We start from the raw sequence: 26918 nt of genomic DNA on the forward strand, positions 1-26918 counted from the left end.
GATTAAAAATTACAAATTATATCAGCTAAAATTATTGATATGATAAGAAGGCAAGAATACCTGGTAGAATGTCACTTCCTTAACTCACGGGAAGATCCTCTAGGGTCAAGAGCTACAAACACAGTTCTCTTGCTGTTGCATTATGGTGGAACAGTGTGATGGATTTTATATCACATTTTTTGTTTGCTGGTACAGTAATTATAGGATAAATAGCAAGAGTTGGGTCATCATTGTGTCACTCCACAGTTTTCACATTTCCACTGTAGCGTGGTCAAAATCAAGAGAGGACTACAACTGTCTTTTAAGATGCTTTATTCTATTATAACAAAATTAATACTATAATCTAATTAATACAAAGTAAAAATGCAAAATGTACGGACCTCCGGGTCAAAGTTCTCTTCCCTAACAACAACAGAGAGTGTCAGGGCAGAAGTATGACTGGCTATCTCTCCCCGACCCAATCTTATATAGAGAGTCTATTTTGCTGTTTTTACAGCTTCCTGCCGAGAGTGTCTCTTTCAAGGTTGTCTTCCTTATCAGGAGATGTATACATTAAGAGTTATTTCTGTTCTTCAGCGTTCCCCTGGTATTTCATCTGCAAGACAACTCACATACATTCTTCACCTTATCTCTCACACTCCCCCACTCACTGTGCTCAGTTTTACTATTGTTTATAAAACATTCTACTCATGTTACATTCTGTACACTTCTCTATGCTATAATAACACATGTTAAATATAAAACTACATTATTAATACAAGTAAAACAAAAAAAATATAAGGCATATTCAAATGATATTTCCCACACCACTTGGATTTTATTCTTTTAATTAGCAGAATGGTGCACTGTAGAGTCTATTGTGAAGGACAGCAGTAGCACTGAACAACTATCAGTGAAATTTACATGTGTAATTGAGTGCAAAACTTTGCATTCTTCTCCTCTGTTTTTCATCTGACATAAACAGAAAGCTTTGTCTATTTAGCTTTGTGTATGTATTTGTGAGAAGAGAGAGACCATCACCAGGTTATCAACAGGTTATCAGGGTTTGTAAAGCCACTGAATGCGTTTTTTCTCTGCCTTCTTATTTTACAATACAATGTAAATAATCAAGGTATGCTTTTTTCCACCAGGTGTTATTTATTAATTTGCATTTTTCTTAAAGCATCAGGGCTTGACTTGATGATTAATTGAGTTACCTTTTGGGCATTCATGAACATCTTGCTTTAAAGCAGAACCAAATCACTGGTACTAATGCAAACTTTTGGTAGCAAAATTATTATTCATTCATTATTCACTATTGTCCAGAACATCTTGGATCATCAGTCTAAATTATTTGCTGATCAGGTTAACTGATCAAGTAATTTACATACACATCCATCATACATATTGGGTACAGTATATTGACATACAAAAAAAAAAAAAACAATAGATAAAACAGATAAAATGCATTGTGTTAATCTTCTGCCTACAAGTTCAAATGGTTTAAGTTGAAATTTCTGTGATAAAATACAGGACATACAGTCGTAGCAAAATACATTTGCTACAATGATGTCATTCCTATTAGCTTAAAGTATAATAATAAAATATTTGTAAAATAAGTAAGGAATTACAATGTACATAGGCATTTTTTCAATGGACAAGTGTAAGCACATTAACATACTGGTAAGTACAGTTGTGGCTCCAACCTTTGATTACAAACTAGTTTCTAGAATTTGATTAGAACGATAATTTGTCACCATTTTCTTCATTTCACGGTCAGGCATACAATCAGTTCTTCTGAGCAGAGTGTTTTTGCCAGCCAGTGGGTCATATTTCCACCTATAAAAGATTGCTCAGTAATTAAAATACTCAGTAAAATAGTTTATTTCAGCCTTGTTGCGCTTCCATTTTAAGATCAGATTTTGGAGTTCATCAAAGATGAACGGCTTTTGGCTTGTCCCTTCAGGGGTCACCACAGCAGAACATGTTCCGTACTTTGATTTGACATGTGTTGTTACGCCGGATGCCCTTACTGCCCTTCCTATTTTTTTGTCCAGGTTCAGGACCGGCATCAAGGTTCCTCTTGGTAGTTGGGTGGGGGCAACATCTGGTGGGGTGGGATTTGAACCCACTGCCTTCTGCATCCCAATCCAATACCCTACCACTGAGCCACCATAATTTTATCAAACATGGTCAACAGATAACAAGACATTATACATACTGGTCCAATGTAAACACACAAGGAAGAACAAAACAGAGATAGCATACATACTTCATAGTTGCAAAATGAGGAGTTTCAGGTTCTGAATTTTTTTTTCCCACTTCCCAATGCTAGTTTTTTGAAGTTGCATTATTAAGTCTTATGATTTTTTGAGGCACTGCAGCACCCCCAGCATTTCTACTTCCTTTGAACCACATTTTTCCAATGTCACAAATTAGGTAGCTTGATTAAAAAGAAAAATCAAAGCAAGTGTTCTACTACATAGAACAACTGCGATCAAGGGCTAGGCTTTTACAGGTTCTGTCACAAAAAGTATAAACGTTTAGTCCAAATCCTATCTTTTAAAAAGTTCCTTTCCCTTAAATGTTAAAAATATCTCTCATCCCACAGAATCGGCACACCTATAATGTCATCACCATACCAGTTAGGACATTTAGCTTGTGGGTGACAGTGGCTTAGGAGGTAGGGCAGGCATTCACCAACTGTGGGATTGGTGGACAGATTCTCATCTCCTCCCCCATATGTCAATCTTGCCTTGGGCAAGACAATGAAACCCAAGTTGATCCCAGTAGGTCAGGCCAACACCTTTGCATGGCAGCTCCTGTCACTAGTGTGTTATTGAGAAACAACTGTAAAATGGTTTGTTCACATGGTCACTCGTGCATGTGAATGGTAAATGGTCTGCGCTTTTCTACTTATTGGTACCCAAAGCGCTTTAAACTGCTTCTCATTCACCTATTCACAATCACACACCAATGGCGGAGCCGCTATGCAGCTGGCCTACACTTAATGGGAGCAACTAAATTGGTGTTCAGTGTCTTGCTCACATGTGACTGGAGGAGCTGAGGATCGAACCAACAACCCAAGGATAGATGACTTGGGTTGTTGGGTAGGAGATAAGTACTGTTGAAATCACCAGAAATAATAGTGTTACCAGTGGGTAGGATATCCCTGTTTTTATCTGGCTGATCATGAAAAGTGTTAAAAAAAAATCGAAGAAACACAAAACTAAAAATACTTTACGCTAATGCAGGATAATCTAGATTATAAGGTTGTAGATTATGTGCTCCTTTGTTTTGAGTAGAAAGATTAGTCTGGGGGTTCTCTGTGGAGCATTTCACAGAAGCATAAAACATGCTTTGGATAATTTCCAGTGCTTGAATTGAGATGTTACGCACCAGTACACAGTACTGGGACTTATAGATTTTACTCTTTGGTATACTGAGACTTTTTCTTGCGTACTGCCACTTCTACAAGTTGCCAGTAGGAACAGAATTAATTATATTTTATTATTAAATATGATAAATTATGGGTTTGACAAATGGTTTCTCATTGAGTAAATACATTAAGTTGTAAACATTGACAATCTCATCTTCTATTATCTTTTATTTACTGTAGAAGATTCAGAATGTAATAATAAGAAATTATTTCAAGATATACACACCAACATGTGAGTAAGGGGAGTACCAGAACTTTTCCCCCCATTTCAAGCAAAGGTCATGTCTACACATTTAAACTCAACTGACAATTGTTAAAATGTGGTCAGTGTAGACAGCTGATGTAGCTGACATGCCATGGTGTAGACACTGTGTTAGTGACATGGAGCATGAATTATTGATTTTAGTGACAGATCGTATGAATTTTACGATTATTCCAACAAGAATAAAACACATGCTATGTACATAGAAACCGTGCTCAATTCAACTTTGTATATTTTTTTTAAACAAAGAACATGCGGCTAATTTGGGTCTGTCACAACCAACAATTTCCGCTATAAAAAATGTATTGTTAATTACTATTACAGCAGCACAGATATGCAAATTCATTTATTTCTCCATGCTGCATGAAGACAACGGGGGGGCCTAGTGGCTCAGTGGTAGATCATTGGAATGGGATGTAGAAGGCAGTGGGCTCAAATCCCACTCGACCAGGCATACCCCCACCCAGCCACCAAGGGCAACCTTGGTACCTGTCCCAAGCCTGGACAAAAATGGAAAGTCTGCAGCAGGAAGGGCATCCGGCGTAAAAACACGTGCGGAACATGTTCCTCTGTGGCGACCCTTGAAGGGACAAGTTAAAAGCTATTGCAGCAGAAAGACAATGAAACTGCATTTTTACAAATTGCTGGGTATGAGCCGAGGAGCGAGAGCAACAAGGGAGTAGTGAAGAGTTGTGTGTCTAGCCATGGAGGTTCTTACGGTGTTCTGTGGAATTTTTTGTTATCATCACAATGTGTTTAGGGGAATTTTTAGGTTATCTGTGGGACTACTCTGTTATCAGCTTTTTTGTAGAACATGGAATTCAATAAATGTTCAATGTTTGTCATACAACAACCTCTGGAGTGGATGATTGTTGGACCACAGGACACGAGTAAGCCTGCCTCAACATTTAGTAAGAAACCGTCTCTACATGTAATAAACACGTGGATTAACATTTGATGTGAATAATGAAAGGGGAAATTGAGCCAGCTATACTAGAAAAAGTAAGCTGAGAAAATGGAAAGCTGCTTGTAAACCATAAACTCTGGTTTGTTGGCGCAAACTTCTTTAATGTAACTTGGTAGGTCAAGGCCCTAACAATGAAGTAGTTGTGATCCTTCAGTTCAAAAATCACCATACACATATCAAAATTGGATCCACGCACACTTTGGGATCCAAATCATTTTGAAAGGACTTCAACTGGACATCTTATATCTATAAGGTTCTATATACCAAAAGGACTTAAACCAGGCTACAAATGGTCAAGGTTTGGTAAACCTTTACTGGGCAATCAAAAAAAAAAAAGACAAGGTGATTGATGTTGTTTCCTGATATGTGTCATGTCGATTATTTGTTTTCCTTTTACACTATAAAGGCGCATTCATTACAGACATCTGTCTTCTAGTTTAACTGTCACTAACATTCTTTTTGTGCCATTTGTTTATGTAACTTTGTTTGTTAAGTAATAAAATGTAATAAAATATCAAGTTTAAGAAATGTAAGAATTAACTCAAATTATCTCTGTTAACGATAAATGCAAATAGTATATAATCAGCTTAAGCATAACTGTCCAACTACCAACAATCATCACAAATCTAAATTGACTTACGTTTTGAGGTGTTTCTCAATGGCCTTCCGTTCATACACTATTCCCTTTTTTGTCTTCACAGGATCAACAAATATCTTCTTGGTGAGTGGACAGATGAGGTGTTGGGGTACAAAGTGCTCCACAGGTCCCACCAGTTTCTTTGAAAGTAAATAGTAAATATTAACATGCTATCATTATTTAAATATATAGTATAGTATAAAATGCTATATGTGTTGTATGCATCCATCAATTATCTGTAACAGCTTATCCTATTCAGAGAACTGCAATGGTATCATTGTGAGTGTGGCGTATGTTCCACCTCTGCCAAGGAGGAGGCTGCACGACATGATCAGTGAGCATGACAACACATATCCTTATGCTGCTATTATTATTCTGGGAGATTTGAATCACTACAATTTCAGGAAAAACATTAAAACCGCTGGCATAATAAGCTGGCCAAAAGAGGAGATAGAGGCCACTGACATCAAGACAATGAAGCTCCTTACAATACATTAAGGGTTTCACCCCAAATCCAAGGAACAGAAGAGCATTAACCGTCATGGCAGGAAAAGCCCCAGCACGGTAAGTACAACTGTCACATAGAAGAAGTGCTTATATTGAAAAATCCTACCAGTTGCTGGATCTAGATGGACTGTTGACAACACAGAGGCACTTGACCTAGCAGCACAAGTACAGGTTCTAATTCCAAATCTACCATTTTAGGCAGGACTCCAGGTGGAGGCTGTGCAAAGATGCCCCTGAGACAAGAGGTGCAAGATGCTAGCAGGGAGGCAAACATGGAATGCCATAACCAGTTGGCTGGGATATTGTACAGAAACATTTGTGCTGAGTTCAGGCTGGAAGTCCCAAAGTAAAAAACGAGGTAAGATTTTGTAGGCCTTCCAGATACAGACTGACAAACTGGTAATGGCCAACCGACTGGATAGTTGTGACAAATAGAAGAACAAGGCAGTAGTCATAGATATCGCAATCCCATGTGATAGCAACATCAAGAAGAAGAAACACAAGAAGATCAAGAAATAACAAGAGCCAAAAGAAGAGTTAGAAAAGATGTGCAAGGTGAAAGCACAAGTGGTTCCTGTGGTAATAGAAACATTGGGGGCTTTGATTTGATAAAATGTTTTTGAAATCCAACGAGATTGACATGCAATATTGTGATGTCCCTTTAACTTTTCAAAACACCATAGTTCATATACCTTCTCCAAATCATCCAGAGATTGTCCAGCAGTTTCTTCAGTGTGTTTTTTGGCCTGCTCTTCATAGGCCACATGACTGGTTAGGAATTCCTCAGCCAGAATGCTTCATGACAAAAAACAATGCATATTTAATTAAATGCCATATCAAAATTTCCTTCCTATCACAATATTTGGAAAATGATGCTATAATTTAGATTTTGCATGCACATTATCTACAAAATACTTATCAGAAATCATTATTAATTTTCTTGTTTTATTTTTAGTGTATTTAAAGAACTGTGTCAACCATGCAAAGCTGAAGTTAATTTTGTTAATATTTTAAGTAAGTATATTTCTAATGTCAATACAATGTTTTAAATATATTATTATAACTATAACAGAACACAATTCTGTGATACTTTTTAGAAACTTACCTGTCCTCAACTTTGTTTTTTTATCCAGTGTTATGTCATGTTAATTTGTCATATCACATGTGCTGTGCTAACTGTTGAGCTGTGAGAAGGCAAAATAGTCATAACACCACCACATCAAGGTTGACATAGAGTTCTCTGATGTGGTGTGTGGAGTAACAAAAGACTATGGAACATTGTTTTTTTCTGGCAAGTCTTGAATGGGGCCTATTAAGTGTAAGTCATTCATACATAGGTATAAAGTACAATACGAGTACAAGAAATGTAACCTGTCCAGTGGATCTTAAGGCTCAGGTGCAATCAGCAATCCATATAAAGCATCCAGGATATCTCTCATGGTGATTTGGGCATTGTAGTTGCGGTCAAATATGTTGTGGCAAATGCGCCCCACACTGTTAATATTGCAGTGGTATATCTGTGTTTATATTAAGAAATGTATATAAATACAATAATACAATTAATTAATATAAATACAACACATTACACATAAAAAGACACCTACTTAGGGTAGCTGTATATGTATATCTACTATATGCATTTACAAAAAGTTAAGATTGAAACTGTGCTTTGATACATTTCATTCATGATGCCCAATTTATGCAATTGTTCATTTATTTGTCAGGATACACGAGTGACAAAGCGGATAGTTGGAGGCTTCACTGGGTAGTCAGGTCCAAACTGGCAGAACAGCTCAAAGACTCCATTTTCATAAGGTGTGTCAGGGGGGCCTTCCAGGAGAATCTTCCAGAATGCTGAAAAGTTTAAAATACGATATGACAGTTGACTTGTGCATTTTACAAGTTTAGTATTTACCCAGTGTTTCTTTAAACATAATTAGTCTGCGTTTTATATTTTTATAATACAAAACAAGTACTAGCTACTTGCTACTTCAACTTTGAAGTAGGTTTTCTCAGTTCACATTGTATAGGTTACCCAGGTAACATTAAGATTACAGCCAGTAGCTCAGTTGGTAAGGCAGTTGACCATGGACCACAGGGTCAGTGGTTCAATCCCCGCTCCCGGCTGCAAGTCGAAGTGTCCTTGGGCAAGGACCCCAAGTTGGTTCTGGTGGGTCAGGTGTGCATGGCAGCCAGCGCCATCGGTGTGTGTGAATGGGTGAGTGGGAAGTAACATTGTAAAGCGCTTTGGATAAAAGCGCTATATACGCGACTGTTTACCATTACACTCTGGGTTTCTCTGTTAAAGGACACATGAACAGTGTGTTGGAGGGCTCATCATCCATGAAGGACTCAACCTTGTAAATTGGGTTGCTTCCCCCCCAAAATTACCTAATTTTATTTGATCAAATTCCATTAAAAAGAATGCTGATTTACATTTACATTTAGTCGTTTATCCAAAGTGTCTTAGAACTTACTAAACAAATAATATGGGAAATCTTTGCTCTTCTCTGAGTGGTTAGTGGGGAGGGCCTCCCTCAAAACACTTAATGTTTAGCATTACTATTGACACCAGTGCAGACAGACATCACTGCAGCAAAGTATAGATTGTATGCTCATAGGCAAAATTGGTCAGAGAAATTAAAATGATTATTAAAAGCTTTATTAAAATGCTTTGTACCAATTCTGCTTCTTTAGGTAAATTGGGAAAATCACTGCAGTGTAATTACATTCAAAGCTCTGACTCTCACTTATAGATAGGTCATTTTGCTTTATTATGCAGTGGTTTGGTAGGTACCTATCAGGAATCAGGTATGATTTTGAGATGCTTGACAAATACACTTTATAAAGTATGTGTTCCAGTATGAAAAAAAAGGTTTGCCATGGCAAGTCATGCATAAACAAGAACTCTTAACAAAATCAATCAGAATAGGAATACAATGAAAAGTCACAATTCGAGCAAGAACTATTTGAAGCAACTGGGCCACTTACTGAAATCCGATTCTAAGGGAAAGATAGTGACATAGGGATGTGGGTGACAATGCAGACTCTTCAGCTCCTCCAAGATACGTCTGTCCTTCTCCATGAAACGTCCATCTTTAGCCTCTCGGATCTTTGTCTTCAGAGCACTAGTTTCAAAGGTAAGTTCAGAATTAATATTGGTTATAGTTGACATTTTATTACCACTACTACTCTTACTCATACTGCATTTCTATCCAGTACTTAAACTATCTAACTTTAAGTTTCAGACACACTTTTTTCAAATTAGAAAAAAAGAAACTATTAACAGCTACTAACAGTGATCCGCTGTGGCGACCCTGAACTCACGGGATAACCCGAAAGGACAAAAAAAAAGAAAAAAAAAAGAAAAAAAATACACTCCTTTCCTGTACAAGCTAATGCAAACATTACAGCAGCTCTTCCATTAATTCTACGTTCACAATGCTAATACTCTCACCATATGAGGTTGAAACAGAAATTTCTACTCTGTTTATTATTGAGGTTAAAATCAGTGAGGTGACCAAAACATTAGAACCACCTCTGCTTATATTGCACTTCAGTACGACTCCACTAACCTAACAAAAAGGCCCAGAGAGAGATCTCCTCTAGACCGGAAATAGCAAAAATAGTCAGAAATGGAGCTGGTAAGATAAAATGTGCAAGATAACTTTGAAGTAGCAATAGTAAATCTTTTCTTTAATTTTTCCTTTATCAATAACAGAATCGAAAATGCTAATGGTTGATCTGACAGTATTTAATATTTTAGCCCTATAGGGCTTGTTTAATACTGGATTTCGGCACCTATCGCAATTTAAAAGCATTACACAACTGACCTGGTGCTGATTTGCTTTTATTTTACAATCTGCTACCAAAGTTATTTACTGGCTACTAAGAAAAGATACCTAATACACAGCTACAGAGCGTTTCTTTTAAACAACATAACGAGCCTTTCTGCTTAACCTGTGCACTAATAACATTTGTGAGTAATGAATGATGGTTCAACAATGTAATCCTCAGCAGATACATATTCTTACACATTGATATATATTCCAACTCGCTATGAAAAACACTCATTCTGTCTCATACCTCTCTGTCAGTGTCACTTTACAGTTCATCTGGCTTGGTAAGATAGCCTCTGGAAATTCATCATACGCATGGGTAGCAAAGAACCCTGTTAAAAGACTCTAAAAAATAAGAAAAGTGTAAATTTTTACATCCTTGTGATTTGCAAGGATAACAATTGTTGTTTAATAGATTACACAAATAGTGTAATATTTAAAGTTATTTAAAAAAAATGTGGTAAAGAATTAATGTATGAACATCAGTGATGGAGGATGGGTCAGCTTTGTTCTTAGGTTTCCTCATCTCCAAAGAAAGAACTGTTTCAATCTCAAAAAGCTTGAGACCATCTTTGCTTGTCTCTGGCTTGAAACAGCAACCACCTGAAAGAAAAATGATACATACGTATATACTTACATGCATAGAATGTTCATTATGTGTTCTCAGATCTGACAATACATTTATACAATATAGAATACATTTATCATAGTGTCTTTTCTCAATTATTTTCTGAGTTGTCATTATTTTCTTGCACACTTCCACTGAAATTCCCTTAACAAAAATCTGAGAGTGAATAAGAGACCAAACACTTTTGAGTCAGTTAGTATAGCTGTTTCTACTGAGGAAATAATTAAGAGCATTCGTGAAGATAGATTGGTGAAGTCAGCATGTTAAAATTAACTTCCAGGAATAACTACTAAATGGTAAATTGTGAAAATATTTCAGTTTTCATTAACTAAATAGTTTGTGTCCCATGTGAAGTATTGTATGCTATCAATCCCAGCCTTTTCTTAATTTCCTTTTTAAAATTTTCCTTTTAGGAAACAAAATAATGAGTTGAAATACACATCTCAACACTCAAGTGGGACCCTGTTGCATTCTAATAAATGTACATACTTTTATCAAGTACAGTGAATACACAGTGATATGAATACACTAGTACAACAATAGATCATATTAAACAACATATATAAATACAACCCAAATTCCGAAAAAGTTGGGAAGATGTGAAAACGTAAATAAAAACAGAATATAATGATTTGCAAATCTCATCAACCCATATTTTATTCACAATAAAACATAAATATTGGGTTAACTGGCAACAGATCAGTAACATGACTGGGTATAAAGGAGCATTTCAGAGAGGCAGAACTTGTCAAATGTAAAGATAGACAGAGGTTCGACAATCTGTGAAAAACTGTGTCAAAAAATTGTGGAACAATTTCAGAAAAATGTTCCTAAACATAAAATTGACCAACATAAAAAGACTTTGCAGATTCCAACATCTACAGTATATATTTTATCATCAAAAGATTCAGAGAAACAGGAGTAATCCCTGTGCGCAAGGGACAAGGCCGAAGGCCAGACCTGGATATGTATGATCTTCAGGCCCTCAGGTGGCACTGCATTAAAAACAGACACGATTTTCTACTGGACATAACTGCATGGGCTCAGGAACACTTCCAGAAATCAGTGTCTGTGAACACAATTCACTGTACAATCCACAAATGTATGTTAAAACTGTATCACGCAAAGAAGAAGCCATATGTGAACACGATCCAGAAATGCTGCAGTGTTCTCAGGGCCAAAGCTTTTTTAAAAGGGTCTGAGGCAAAATTGGGAAAATTGTTATGTGGTCAGAAGAATCAAAATTTTAAATTCTTTTTGGAAAGCATGGACAATATGTCTTGCGGACTAAAAAGGAGATGGACCATCCAGCTTGTTATCAGCACAGAGTTCAAATGCCTGCATCTGTGATGGTATGGGGGGGCATTAGTGCTTATGTTGTGGGCAGCTTACACATCTGGAAAAACACTATCAATGGTAAAATGTACATAGAGGTTTTAGAGCCTATGCTCCCATCCAGACAATGTCTCTTTCAGGGAAGTCCTAGCATATTTCAGCAAGACAATGTTACACATACTGCATCCATCACAACAGCATGGACTCAGAAGAGAAGAGTCTGGGTGCTGAACTGGCCTGCCTGCAGTTCTGACCTTTCACCAATAGAAAACATTTGGTGCATCATAAAACTAAAAATCTGGCAACAAAGCCCAGGACTGTTGAGCAGCTAGAATCCTGTATCAGACAAGAGTGGGACAACACTCCTCTCCTAAAACTCTATTTACTGGTCTCCTCACTTCCCAGACATTTAAAGACAGCTGTTAAAAATAGAGGGGATGCTACACAATGTCCGTCTTCCAACTTTTTGAGATGTGTTGCTCAAATCGAATTCAAAATCAGCTAATATTTTCCATGAAATGGTTAAAATGTCTCAGTTTCAACATCTGATTTGTTGTTTATGTTCTATTGTGAATAAAATATGCGTTGATGAAATTTGCAAATCATTGCATTCAATTTTTATTTACGAGTTACACATTTTCCCAACTTTTTTGGAATTAGGGTTATATGTTTTGTAAAATCAGTTTGAACATCTAGGCAGGTATGAATGACTCTGGCAGGTATGAATGACTCTGAAGAGCCCTTCATGAATAAGTTCTCAATTATTACACAAGTTATAAACAATTGTACAAGTTACTAGTAAAGCAGAAATTGCTGTATTTTTTACTGGCTCTCAAATACCTTTTAGAGGCAAATATCTCTGTAAAGTTGACAGTAATGTTCTGTGGGTCTAAGCTACAAAGCTACATACTGTAGTTTTCAGTAGTTTCACATTTTTGTGAAACTTGCCTTTAAGCTTTGTTAAAAAAAAATGGATACTACATTACTAGAAAAGATGGGTTTTACACTGTACCTGTTGCAATGCTGATTCCATGGAGGATTTTGTTTTGCACTTTTCCCAGAAGAACTGAGTCCACTGTGATGTTAGACTTTATCAGGTTGACTGCAACAGCTACTGGCTTGTTTGACGATCTGTGCACAAATATTCAGATTCAGTATGTTCTCAAAACATATCTTATTATAAGAAGGTGTTTTGCATTATGTGCTTCATGTTAAAAACCAACATTGCTATGGTAGGTCATTTTAAAGAACTTATATGACCTTTCTTGACAAGTTTTTATCAATATTAAGCGCATTTTATTAATCTAAAGTTGTTAAGATTTTTCTAACTCCATCTTTACAAACAGTCCAGACTCCCTTCTCTTCTGAAGCACACTGATTTGGAAGTTAATAACGTAATATTTGCATTATTGATGAGTCCCTACTCTGACTGGCTGGAAGTGTGGCCTCCGTGCTGAAGCAGGCAAATGGGAACATGACCTCATAAATTATGCATGTCTGTTACATTACAGCTGCAGTTACAAAATGGCTGCTTGAGATGAAATCTGTTCGATTTCTGTGCATGATCAGTGTGCACAGGAGGTACAATTTGATACAAAACTTGATCTGTGGGAAATAGTGTTTACAGCACATTAGAGCTGGGCATCTAATAATAAAAAGGTTCAATCACTAAACAGTCAAGTGATAGAAACAACATCATCAACATCACCATGCCTACTCGCTCGCTTTTAATCCTCTCGACAATTCAGGACTGAGCAGCGTGCTGCTTAATATATAATACGGACTAGAGGGCTTGAAGGATAAAATTTGGATAATGTTGGCAGCATTTTACTTGGACATACACACATACACCCCCACCTAAAAGGTTAGGATAATTTCAGAATTCCAGTGCATGTCTGAAAGGGGCTTAAGTCATTTTTTCAAATGTAGCTAGAGGCAGCTAGCTTATCTTTAGCATAGACTTATTCCTTCAGCTGAGTACCAGAAAGAAGCCTTAGTTAGTAGTAGTAGTAAAGTGTTTAAAATAAGGATTCAATGGATTATATTTTTAAATCATTTTCATCATCACAAATTAATTGCACATTTTCAGAATTCAGAATTTGCTATAAAAGGGACACTTTTCCTATTGAGTTATCTTAAGTCCTGATACTAAATCAACCCTGACATACAGCTATTTCTACCGGCGTGTGAGAATCACCAAATATAATACAACCCATAACACTATTAAGTTATTGTATTCATAGCAATTAGCAATCAGAGGGGTGGCAGTGGCTCAGTTGAGAGAGTGGCCAACAAATCAACATGTGGACCAATGATCCGCTGTAGTGACCCTGAACGTATGGGATCAGCCAAAAGGGAAAAAAAAAATATCAACATTTAGGCCTCTGTTAGAAAGAGAGACAGACAGCTGAAAAACTGCACCAGAAACACCACAACCATAAGTCTAATGTGATTTTTTTAAATAAATTCTGTAACTCTGTAATTCTGTTTTGGTTTGAAGAAAACTATAATCCCATGGCCACAATTTATTAAGGTGTGGAAACAACATACTGTGGGCCCAAATCACCTCACTCAGTCTTCACAGAACTGACAGTATCCTGGTAACCAAAAAGAATGTACATCTATATACTTCTCATTTATTATTGTATTATCCTACCCCCTATACAACCCAAAATAAAATTGGGTTTTAGTTTGGGTTGTATGGGAGGTAGGGTAAAGAAAATGTACCCGACATCTTGTCCATCTGTAAGACACAGAATGCGAAGTCTGCAGTCTGGAAACTTCTCTTTTACTTTTCCCAGCTCAAACACTCCTTGTTGTAGGGCATCATACAGCTGGGTGCGCCCAGCTGCCTCAAGAGTGTGGACTTTTTCCTAAAAAAGGAAGCAACTTTATCTAATAAGTATGAGTTTTATGTCATGGAATGGGATATATGTAGAGTACGGAACAAATCAGAACAAACAGAATTAATAAACTTAATGCTGTACCTTAAATTTTTCAAGTGTTTCAGTAAACGTATGGAGCATTGTCACTGTAGAGTCAAACTTCACAAGGCCAATGACATGATGGAAATCATAAGCCATGCTGCGTGTTGCAAAGTTATCAAAAAGCTGCTTTACAGCATGGATTTTCTGGATTGTCGCATTTCCATAGCAATCCTCACCCATAGATGAGCTTGTGTCTATCAGCACCTGAAGATTTAAAAATTAGTCGTTATTTGTAAATGAGCATTCAGCTTGAATGCTATTATATATTGTCCCCTCTTTGGAAGGTGGATCTGCTGGTTCCAGTAGTAATCTTGGACTGGACAGTTTTCTGTTAATATTTATTATGTAAGTTATTTTGTAATAAAAATTTCAGTGATCCTCAATAGAGAAATAAAGGGTTATTACGGATATTAGTCGTCTGTAGGGGGCACTAAGTAATTATTAATAATAGGTTGAAGCCGTTTTACCTAAATGAACTCATTCTTTTTTACTATTTTACTACTACTTTTGTAACATCACACAATGACAGTAGCAGCCTAACTAACAATAATTTTAAGAATAAAACACTGATACAACTACAAATAAAATGTCAAGAGAGTTGACATTCGCATTGCACACAGAGAAGGACAGTTAGGCAATGCCAAATTCAAGTTCAGGAAACGTTTGGAGGGCTAGGCCTTATATTGATCGACTTTGACATGGCAGAGGGAATTTGACACTGCATTTAATAAGCCCAATTTGAAGGCAAATTTTAAAATAATATTAAAAATAGACCATTAGTCTGGGTTTTTTTGCCTTAGCTGTGTTTTCACCTTGCAGTGAATGCAGGCCAAACTCAGCACAACATGCCAAAGAGTAAAATTACTGGATACAGGCTCACTTTGAGCCCTGCTAATATGTCAAATAAGTCTTTTAAATAAGACCATGAAAGGGGGTACTGACACTATGCCTGCCTGCACCTGGTTTAGTGAAGCAATTCCTGTCCCAATAGTGATTTGTTTTTTACAAAAAAGAGCAAAATGTGGTATATTATGAAATGTGTAATGTAATGTAATATTAACGTGTAACGTAATACTTTTATTAGAAATGTAGTGAAGTAAAAAGTATAGATATTTGCTTTTAAGTTGTATTGGAGTAAAAACCAAAGCAGCCATAAATACATCTACTTAACTAAAATATAGATATGTAGAAATGTACAGTTATGAAATAAACCTTTCAATGTTGGAATATACTATATACAAAGACTTTTTACCAACAGCTAACTACCTTTGGAAAAGCTGCAAAAGCTACTCTTCTATGACAAAACTAAGGAAGGTTGATTGCATGGTGTTCCAATGATAGCAGTTTACGTGGATGATATACTAAGGAGGGGTGTGGACAAGCACTTTAATTTGGCAAATTTCAAAGAAGTGTTGATAAGACTGTAATAAGCCTAAGGCTCAAATGACCCAAGCACTTTCAATTGGACCTGGTCTAACGCGGCCAAGACATTAAAAAAAAAAACAAAACAGAACTTAAGAATGTTTTAAAGAGTCCTTATAGCCTTTTTGATCATTTAAAATTTGTATTTTTAGTATTATGGATTTTGATCTGGACCTGGTCTAAAATAGTGTGAAAAAATCAACAGTAAAACTGCCATGTTTTGCATGTATAAAACAACATTAACATTAAGAGGTACATAATAATAATAATAATAAGGATACAAAGAAAATATCACTTTGTACTATAGCTAAAGGGTCCATTCCCTTTGGTGTAGTTTCATCACAAAAAGAATAATAAGTGTCATCACATAGTGTACCACTTATTAGAAAGGAGCAAGACTGGCGTATTCTGTCCAGCAATGTTGTGCTATGAACTAGCCAGTATCTTTTTGCATTTACAATAAAGTAAATGTCAAAGTGGCAAAAGAAAAGCATGAAATAGAGGGCAGACAACTTATCCACTTTAAAATTTTAACTATCACAAAGAAATATATACTGTGCATGGACTAATTCTGCCCCTTTTTGCAATATATTGTAACATTATTGGAGTTCAGGGTTCTGTTACTATCAATGTGTTTTTAAAAATAATTCAGTTAGTACAAAATGAAATTACCAGTATGGCCTCCTTTGGAGTCCTGGTTGTGACAAATGAATAGTCATCCCTATGATCACCAGTTCTGCAAACAGAGTTCATATTGGTTGGGCAAATAAGTTTACTTTAGATAATAAACTGATTCTTTTTCATTAAAGATACAGTTGTGAATCAATGAACACTTAAAATCGCTGTATTTTTGGATTTAAATCTTAAAATAATTTATAGAAAAGGTTGGAATATTAAAATACATGTACTCACGTAGCTGCTAATACATTCACATCCACTTTTCTGGATTTGCCAAGCAGGCAATCATACACTTCAATTGTTTCAGGCTCTAGCTTATTCTTGTATAGATAAACGCCAAGATTTTCTGCGAAAGACAAAAGAAAGTAAAAAAAGTTTTAGAAAACTTTGAAAAAGTAAAGTTAAATAATAATATACATGCACCGGCTTCAGGGAGCATAGAACAACATCACAATAAAAGAAACTGTCTTTCTAATCTTTAAGTTGCAAACTTTAAAACTTAAATAATATGTAAAATAAAATTCAAGATGCACAGAACTTTATTGATCTCTAATTTGCCTTGTTACTGGACTCTCTACTCTGAAAGACAATAAAGAGGACTATAATGCTGGTCAAAAGGTAGATTTGAGGATGTGAGGACAATGAACATTTAGGAACTGCCAAGTACCTACAGAGTCTAAGGCAAGTCTTGAGAAGTCAGCTGAATGGGAAGAACAAAGTCTAGGACATTAACATATATGGCCGGCCAGTCATCAGGTACCCCCTGGCACAATAAGCTGACCAAAAAAGGAAAAAGAGACCACTGACATCAAAATTACACGAAAAGCATCTGCTCAAGATCAATAGAGGCCGGGGTCTGCCCATACCAGGCAGGAACATGAGAAGTCCAAAGGTTTAGGACCAGACCTAAACGAACTGGAAACCCAATCCAAGGTATAAATTACATGACGGTCAGCTGCTCTCACCTTAAGCCATAAAGACCTCTATATTTAGGTGGCCTGGTTCTAGGGGGTGGCCAACAGGCACATAGCCAGTGAGGCCATGGAAGCATTCCTCCATTTTTTCCTTATAATCACTGGAACCACATGACCTGAGATGGGTAAGGTCCAAACTTGGATAAGTCAATTATGACCATTAATCACAATAAAATGCGATTGTTATTCTTTAATGTTTAATTATCTTATTAGGGGGATGCAAAGATTTGCACACAACTGTACATATAGTGTTTTTTAAAATTGAAAATCCATGAATCATTGTTCGACCAACAGACTTACCATACACAAACTTTGGTATATTAACTTTACTGTTGCATGTTGTACCTTCATTCAGCAGCACAAGACATCTGTCTTGACAGCCTAGATCCTTCAAAACCAGGGGTGGAGTTACATTGAGATGAGGAAACGCTTTCATTTCTTCTGCAATGCTTCCAAAACTCCTCGTAGCATTTATGTGAAAGCTGTAATTTATTTGCATGACTTAATAAACAGGTTATACTGTGTCTCGAATATTATGAGAATATTGTCATTTGAGCACAAAAATGAGATAAAGTTCAAAAACTAATTTACTTAATCATAAATGTGTTGCGCTACAATGTATTGTAGCATACTGCAAATACATACATTAAATACATACAATCTATACTTTAGAAATCCATTGCAACTATTAAATACTGGTACAACCAGTAAACTAAAAACCAGTTAATGTAATTATGACTAGCAAATACTTCAATGTATTCAACATTGTTGAATACAAGACTAATGTAACCATTATATGCACACTTTACAGTTCACAGAAATATGTATGTCATATGTATATGTTCAAAGTATGTTTTTATACTGCAGGTAATTCAATCATATTTTATGAACAACTTAATAGTTGGCTTAAAAATACTTACTTCTGTCCAGTCATACTTTCATGAGAAATCCATTGATGATATGTTGTAACTGAAGGATGAACACTAAGCAAAATTTTCTCAATTTGAGTTGCTTTTTTCAGTGATGTTTCTTTCAAACACTCTTCAGTGCAGTTTGGAATCTTTTCTCCATCTTAACATAGAAAGAAAAAAAAAAGTTAGAGATTAGAGATTTAATTTTTTTTTTCCCTTACTGTTTATCCCGTGAGTTCAGGGTCACCACAGCATGTCCACATGTTGATTTGGCAAGGTGTTTATGCCCTTCCTGACACAACCCTCTCCAATTTCAAAGGGCTTGGGACTGGCACCGCACGATTGGGGATGGGGGTGGGGTGTTGGGGGTTCAGTGTATTGTCCAGAGATACTTCAAAATGTGATCGGAAGAGCAGGGCGTGGGCCCCCTGAGCCCCTGAGTAGTTCCTTTGGCACCTGTACAGTACATGCCAACACCATACTTTTGATATGAAATGTTACAATGGTATGTTATAGATCATAAACAGTATCTTTTGTATTGAATTTATCAAGGCTTTACTGTACTTTCGGTGTTAAACTCTATATCTTCACTAGTGAACTCTTAGTTGTTAAGTTTGACTCAGATGTACATACTTCTTGGATGGCATTCTTAATCCTCACTGTGTTTACATGCATCTAAGTAACCTCTTTGCTGGAAATCTGTGTATATAGGAAGCAGAAGAGTAGCCCGATTTCTCAACCTCAAACTTATTTTGGAAGCCTTTTAACTGTATTTACATTTACATTTAGTCATTTAACAGACGCTTTTATCCAAAGCGACTTACAAGTTAGATACAAGGCAAGCAAAAATCTAAGTCAAAGAGAAAACATCAAAGCAAAGTCTTATTTTTAAAAGATTTAAGTGCATAGGAAGGTGCAAAACTGTATAGGGATTGAAAATGCTGCTTTCTTACACAAGCAGCTGATCCAAAAATGGGAACTGTCTGAATTTAATCCGCAGGGCAAAGTGTCCAGCTTTGGACAACAATAAAGAAATCAGCTTTCCAGAGAAGGCGAACTGTAACCGGTCCATGTAAGTCCATGTAAACGCACATAGAAAATCTGAGCATACCACTGTCGAACTAACTATCAACAAAATATTCAACATATAATTACTGTGTCCTTTTCTGTGTCATGATTATGCTCTTGTTTTGTTCTCTGTTATAAATCCAGTGCACCACTTTCCTTTACAGTTGTGTGCCTGAGTAACATCTCAATCCAGACTGCCGCATATTAAGTTCAGCCAGAAGATATACACAACAAGAAAATTCACCTGCTGGGAGAAATTTCATATGATATAACTTTTTACAACCATACCAGAGCATTCTTACAGTGCTTGCTGTTTGTTTAAGGGCAAACAAAAGTGTATTTGTGTGTCCATTATATATAAAGAGCCACTTGCATAACACATAACATTATTTTACCTTTGATTTTCTGTAGAACAACTCCTCTTTCCAAGACAACAGGCGTTCCAGGTACAGTGACTGGTTCACAGAAACGGCTGCCCTCTTCAGCCATCAGACAATATGGTGCATAGTTTTCATATTCTGATGTGTTCTTCTGTCAAAATAAAAGAAGGTAATCTACAGTTTTCTGTATATTTTCTGTACCATTTTATTCATTTGCTTCATAGATAACATTTATTATATTCTACCTTCAGATTCAGGAACACCAGTTATTGCTTAACTCAGGATTACAACAATATTCTGTATTATGTAACAGTATTGATGTAACAGTTAGCCAATACTGAATTTTAAATTACAATTCCATGCAACAAATTAGGTAATTTCTCAGTGCCTTCATCTGCATACCTATACCTGAATGACAAATCTGTGATTTACATAAGGCCTAAGCCTCCTGCCTACATATTGCAGTAACTTTTCAAACAGGGCTAGCCTCATTTTAAAAGATGATTATGCAGAAGATGAGGATTCACATCTGTGAATTAAGAACCAACTGAGAACCAACCTTGGCTTCTGACATTAGGTATGCCCAGCACTGTCTTGAGTATTCAAAGACATCAAGGTCCTCAATGATCATATCCCCTTGGTTTGTTTGAAACTTTGGCAGAATCTCTCTAAAGAGTGTGTACAAGCCTTCATAGACTGCAATCTAGAGGGAAAAAGGAAAACACAGTTAGAAGTAAAATCAAATGTTTTTCACTAATGAAACAAACAAAAGAGAAAATCATTAATTTTGCGAGATTCTGTATCATTTACCTTTTGAGTTCTGGTCACAATTTCATTCTTAATGAGTAGCTGGTGCAAACTTTGAGCCAGAGGGTGACATCCAGTTACGTTTCGTATATAGGCAATTAAATTCTTGTGTGGAACCACTGGTGATTTATGTTTCTAAAAGCAAAATAAATGGTAGAATAATTAATTGTATGGCAACCTATAACTGTGACATAATTTTCAACAAACGCATACCCAGGGCACAGGAGACACATACAGTTAGCTTTATCAATATTGAAACAATGATATGTTTTTTGCCATTAGGACTCATTTGCATTTCTATATTGAAATTGAAATGAAACACTCGAGCAAAGTCATAACTTTCAGCTTTGTGGGTTTGGGTTTGTGGCATGATTCAGCCATTTTCATCCATTTTGGTGGCTCCTAAATAATGGAACAAATGGCTAGTAAGCATGGCCTAGTGATAGTTGTTACCTTGTTCATTCTCTGAACTCTGAACCTGAGATCCAAAGAAGTGTCTATGAACGTAAAGGCCATCATATGAATGAAAAAACACAACAAACCTATTAGAGAGACAGCAAAGACATTGGAAGTGGCCAATCAAACAGTTTAGAACATTAAAAAGAAGGAATTAACTGAACCTCTATATACTATTGCATAATAAATGTATTTTCTTAATATACGGACTTGTTGTGGTCTTAGTTTATCCACAGCAACAAAAAGGTGCAAACCACTAGTAACACTCAAGTACTGGATTAGGCTTTGCCACAAAACACTTAATTCTGAATGATAGTTCTGGATAAGGTTATTTGGCCTAATAAAACCAATACTAACTTGTAGCAGATTAATGGGAAGAGAAACTATGGAGAAGGAAATGAACAGCTCATCAAGGACCACATCATTTTTATCAAACTTGGTGGAAGTAGTGTTATGGCATGAGCATGTATGGCTGCCAAAGGAACCAGATCACTAAGGTTTATCAGCAGTCAAATCATCAATAAAAGTAACAGAATGAATTCTGGAGTGTACATGGGGTCATTGACCTCAGGCAGTCATTGACTAAACTGATTTTTCGACCAAGTATTCAATTATCCAAGCACACATTATCTATGTAATTATATTAGTTTGTTCCAATATTTATGAGCCAGCAAAATGAATGTGCATATTTCAATGGCTGTAATTCCTAAATGGTTGATGCCACATTTTGTTGAACCCCTTGAATTAAACCTGAAAGTCTTGACTTTGCTGAAATCTTGAGTGTTGCATTTCATATTTAATGTGGTGGTGTACAGTGAGCAAATGGCAAAAAATGTATTATTCCAAAATGTATGACCATGACTTTGGATTCCCTGTTATATTACAATCATTTTAAAGCCTTTTCTGTAATTCTAAATTCTATGTAGACCTGTACACACTGATTATGGTCAAGTAACCCAGACCTACAACTAGAAAAGTTCCCCATCCCCATATGGAAGCTTTACATTTGTTGGAAGACACTACTGACAGCAAATTGTTGAGCTAAACTTATCAGCTAACCATGTCTGAATGAACACATCTCTCATCCAACTAAAACACATATTTTCCAAAGTATTTTGCTGAAAGAATTTTATATTATTACACATGGCAAAAATAGATGAATAAGTAAGGAGTTTAAAGTAAAAGTTTAAAATATATAGATAATGTATATTTTACAGTGCACTTGGCGTAACTAGAATGTGAAAAATTACTTACAATGACATTCAGTGATGACAGGAAGACGCTGATTCCTTTGGGGGTTTGTTGCACTGAGGGCACAACATCATTGGTGAAAAATATCTTGGTTTCTGGAACCTCCTCAGCAAAAGAGGAGAGTGAAAAAAACACTGTTGACCCTTCTGAGATTCCACAACTTTCCAAAGTGTTAGCGTCGCCAGTTTCACCTCTGGAAGTATGGGTAAACCCAAGAACAAAAAGAAGTGGTAGTGCATGGATTTGATATTTTATTGTGTATTATTGTTAATGATAATCATAGTCAAAGGCCATGCTATCTATACATTAGAATAATTTAGATTTACTTGTAATGAAGAACATGTGCTGGAATTCCACTCTCATTAGCAAGCTTGTTCTTCAGATTAACAATTGTATCTTTTGCCAAGTCCACCATCACCTCATAGTCTCCCTGTATGAGATTTTAATAGGGCAGAAAAATAAAGTTAAGTGCATCACGTCCCACTCAACATGTCCTACACATACATGATAGTGTGGAGACCATATGTAGAAATGTTACTAAACCATATGTAATGATTTAAGATGATAGTAACTCAGCCTTGTTCATGTGACCCATCAAGATAATGAAAAAACAAAATCTGCATACAACTCCTAGTGGTCCCGGAAAATTTAATTGATAATGATTCCTGTGTTTAAATATTTTTGAGCAACCGAAAAAGATGTTGATTAATAAAAATGATTGTAGTACATCTCAGATATACTTCCCACTTTCAAGGTTCAGTATGCAAAAACATATTAAAAGTATGTTCCAATGTGTAATACAATCACATCTGCAGTTTAGTTGCATAGGAAATGTAATTTTTAGAGACACTGTTCCCTGACAAGGTTCATGGAAAGGACAAAAAATAAAAAAGTGTCACCACAGTAGGTCAGTTATGTTTACATAGTCGGTCAGAGGAATGTTGCCTTATCTTTGACCCATCTTTATCATATTTAAACACTTTAAACAACTGATTAGCCAAACAACACAAAAGGTGTGCAGGTAACTCATTGTAACCATTGTAGCAGGCTGAGTGCATATTTCACAAACGGTGCCCCCATCTCACAACAGTTAGCATGGTAACTTCCCTGTAAACTCACCTTTAGCATGATGTGACACCGAACTGAATCATTTCCCCCGGTTTCAGTAACCTGGTCCGCTGAGCTTGGGGTTGTTAGGTTCTCCTTTGGTGTAAATATAGCATAGATGACATCTTCACTTTTGATGTGTCTGTCTTGTAAAGACCCTGATTATTAAACAAAATCAGAGTAACCAGTTTAATAAGTTAGTTAGTTTAATACATGCTCTCATATTTTGTTGTACCATTTTAAAAATAGCTCTTGCAAGGATGATGCTAAGCTCCTATTTTTATTTATTTATTTCATATTGTAAAAATGCCGGATTGTAGTAAAAAAGCTAGTTTCCATCCGCAGTCCCTACGCAAGTAACAGAAAACAAGATGAAGTCACAAGGCAAAAAATTTTGTCTCTTTCTTTATGTTAATGAGATAAATCTATGGATAAAAGGAGAAATGTGAAAAAAGGACTAAATGTTTGTAGACACAGACTTAAGTACTTGGTGAAACTCAGGCCATAACTTCAATAATTTGAAAGGCTAGGCTATTTCATACATTTTCAGAGGGCACACAGGAAAATTGGCATGTTGTAGAATGTTGCCTATATGTCTTGTTGCCTAACCTATGAAAAAAGAGGAAAGGATGTCAAATTGCTTAGTAAGTCACAGCAGGGTTAGGGTTGTTTGGCTAATCAGTTGTTTAAAGTGTTTAAATATGATAAAGATGGAACAGGTATACCTAATGAAGTGGCCGGTGAGTGTGCATTGTTTTGTTATTGACCAATTTTAGTAATGTTTCATGACGTTTGTGCAGGTTTTCCAGAATTACATTCTACAGACAAACTAGGTATACTGTATGTAATTGTATTGTTATCTATTGAAATTTCATACCTTTAGCATTGCTTTTACACTTTTCTTTCTTCAATTTCTTATTCTTTAAATAATTTGTATTATTTAGAACATGTGTGAAGAATATGTAATTTATTTTAAAGCTGAGCACGAAATGAGCTTACAAGTGTTAAAGAAGGGATCTTCAGTCAAGGGCATCCCATCCAGTGTGTATAGACAGACATCTCTGGATGAATCAATTGTTTCAAGGTGACAGATCCTCAACATCAGATCTTCAACTGTGTTTTGTGCTGGATCCATATCTGCAAGTGCAAAATAACAGAAAATGTTTATACAATTGTATATTATGTCCAAGTGCTTCAATAAAAAGTTGCTTCCAGCGTTATGATGGTGAAACAAGGAACATACTTTCCAAATGACAAATAACTATTTAAGGGAAACTTTACTTCAGTAAGCAGTAGATTTCCCATACTGCATTTAGTCACTGCCAGGACTAAACATACGCAAATTCTCCATCCGATCTTAATAAATTTATAAATGCAAACCACCTAGGTCAGAGGTGTATTATAAAGGTATGCAAACCGTTGATAGCTGGGTTTGAAATGCTTTAGCCCAATTCCCAGCTTCAAACGTCTTTTTTTTTTTTACAATAAAAAAAAAATCTTTCCTTATATCTCCCTCTTTACCTCTTTCCATTTTCCTTACAGTATTCACTTTTGTCATTCCAGTCCTTCCCTCATGGTGTCGTGCTGAGATGCTTCACGTTCTTTCAGTTTGCCCTGTGGCACTGGCCGTAACATAAGTAACACAACCCCTACTCTGCTTTGAAGTCAACTGGTATTTCCAAAGTTAGGTACTTTCCAAAGGAATTTCAAAGATGTATTACTGTAATTTGTTTAAGTTATATGAAGAATAACTTTTAATTTGAATTTAATATAAATTTCTTACCTTTGATGCATTTAGGTTCTGGACATTTTGGGTACGTGTACAGCAGAGAAAATGAGTTCTTTGATTTTTGTACTGATGGTGTAGCTGGGTGTGCTGGAGCTCTAAGTCTGCCAATGGTTTTTTTCAGGTTAGAAAAACGATTCTTTTCTAAGTGAGAAAGCCCTGAAAAAATAGGTTGATTTCAATTAATAAATTTTAAATGGCACCAAACACAATACATTCATCTTTATTACTATAGATATTTGTCAAGATTAGGGTTTTAAGGGTTTGGTTTTTTAAAAGCAAATTATTATAAAACATGTAAAACACATTAGTGGATTTTAGGGTTATGCCATAGAGCTACATTTATCAATACTGCTCTTTGTTATTGTACTCAGATTAGAACATGGGAGTTTCCTCATCAACAAGTTCCTAGGCTGAGCTGAACACTTAAATGTCATATGGCAGGCCATCTTTTATGGAAACAATTCCTTATGATTTTTGTCAACATGGTTTTGTTATAAAGTTTAAGCAGATGGCACAGTCATGTTGTAGAGGTAAGCAAATGGTTAACTACAGTAGGTCCATGTTTTTTCCTGAAAATTCTAAAAATATTATATTCAAGTAGAGTTTATATCATGTAAGAAAACATCTGTAATAATTATGTTCTGACATGTTTTGTGGAATATACATGAAAGACACAAAATACAATTTTAAACCTGAAACTACTTTTAAGGCTAATTTCTACTTAGTAAACTTACCAAGGCTGTGTAGGTCTGTATCAGTTACGCTATCAAGGAAATCTCTTTCATCCTTCACACCTAACTCTATAAATTTGTAGTAGTAAGAGTGCAATCTGTGCTTCTCAAGTAGGTTGTAAATCGCATCCATCTAAAACATAAAAAAAGATCCACGTAGTCCACATGTAATTTGATACAATTCATAATAGTATATTCAATTCAAATGTTTAGTGAAATTTTTACTAGATGTTTTATCATGATTTATTATTAAATTACTTAAGTTGGCAAACTTACCTTGATGTGTTCAAGCTGAAGTGCAACAGTTTAATGCTGTATAGCTTTCAGTTTCTAGCATTTATTAAAAATTTGAGGGTGGCGATTTCACTGAAAACGAAACTTAGAGTGTACACAAAGTTAACTGTTTCACACAGTGTCTGGACTACACAGAGATTAGGGTCCTGCAAAACTGACTATTTACACAAGTCAGATTTAATGTAATGCTAGCAATTATTTTTTTTACAGTATGAGTAGACAACTGGGCAAAAAGTCTGTGGGTGTAGTGACCATAACCTGAATGTGAATATTCAGCAAATGTAATTATAAAACATTACTCATTGAAGATACATTTAGAGAAAATCTAAAAAAAAATCTAAAAATCTAAAAATAATAAAACCAATCAAACAGTCATTGTGTTCTCTGCTGAAGGTCCAAGGAATAACTAGGGCAGAGGTCGGGTGGCAGCCTGTGCGTTGACCCTGTTAGTCATGGATAGACTGGTGCAT

At 35.9% G+C, this 26918-nt stretch overlaps 1 protein-coding gene across 1 annotated transcript; it reads right to left on the minus strand.

Annotated features, from left to right (window-relative positions):
• Positions 1-295: 295 nt before the first annotated feature.
• Positions 296-26705, minus strand: LOC137129320 (uncharacterized). Its single transcript, XM_067508336.1, has 25 exons — positions 26431-26705; positions 26158-26287; positions 25418-25579; positions 24634-24771; positions 23647-23792; positions 22854-22957; positions 22531-22720; positions 20824-20955; positions 20573-20716; positions 20029-20164; positions 18575-18725; positions 18000-18136; positions 16915-17026; positions 16675-16738; positions 14581-14784; positions 14321-14466; positions 12606-12724; positions 10112-10233; positions 9878-9975; positions 8783-8919; positions 7521-7645; positions 7163-7308; positions 6484-6586; positions 5288-5424; positions 296-1818 (listed from the first exon to the last, which is right to left on the minus strand). Exons 2-22 carry the CDS (start codon positions 26285-26287, stop codon positions 7177-7179), a joined length of 2829 nt encoding a protein of 942 aa, XP_067364437.1. The 5' UTR covers positions 26431-26705; the 3' UTR covers positions 296-1818; positions 5288-5424; positions 6484-6586; positions 7163-7176.
• Positions 26706-26918: the final 213 nt, after the last annotated feature.

The sequence above is a fragment of the Channa argus genome, chromosome 1, assembly GCF_033026475.1.
Source record: "Channa argus isolate prfri chromosome 1, Channa argus male v1.0, whole genome shotgun sequence".
NCBI lineage: Eukaryota > Metazoa > Chordata > Actinopteri > Anabantiformes > Channidae > Channa > Channa argus.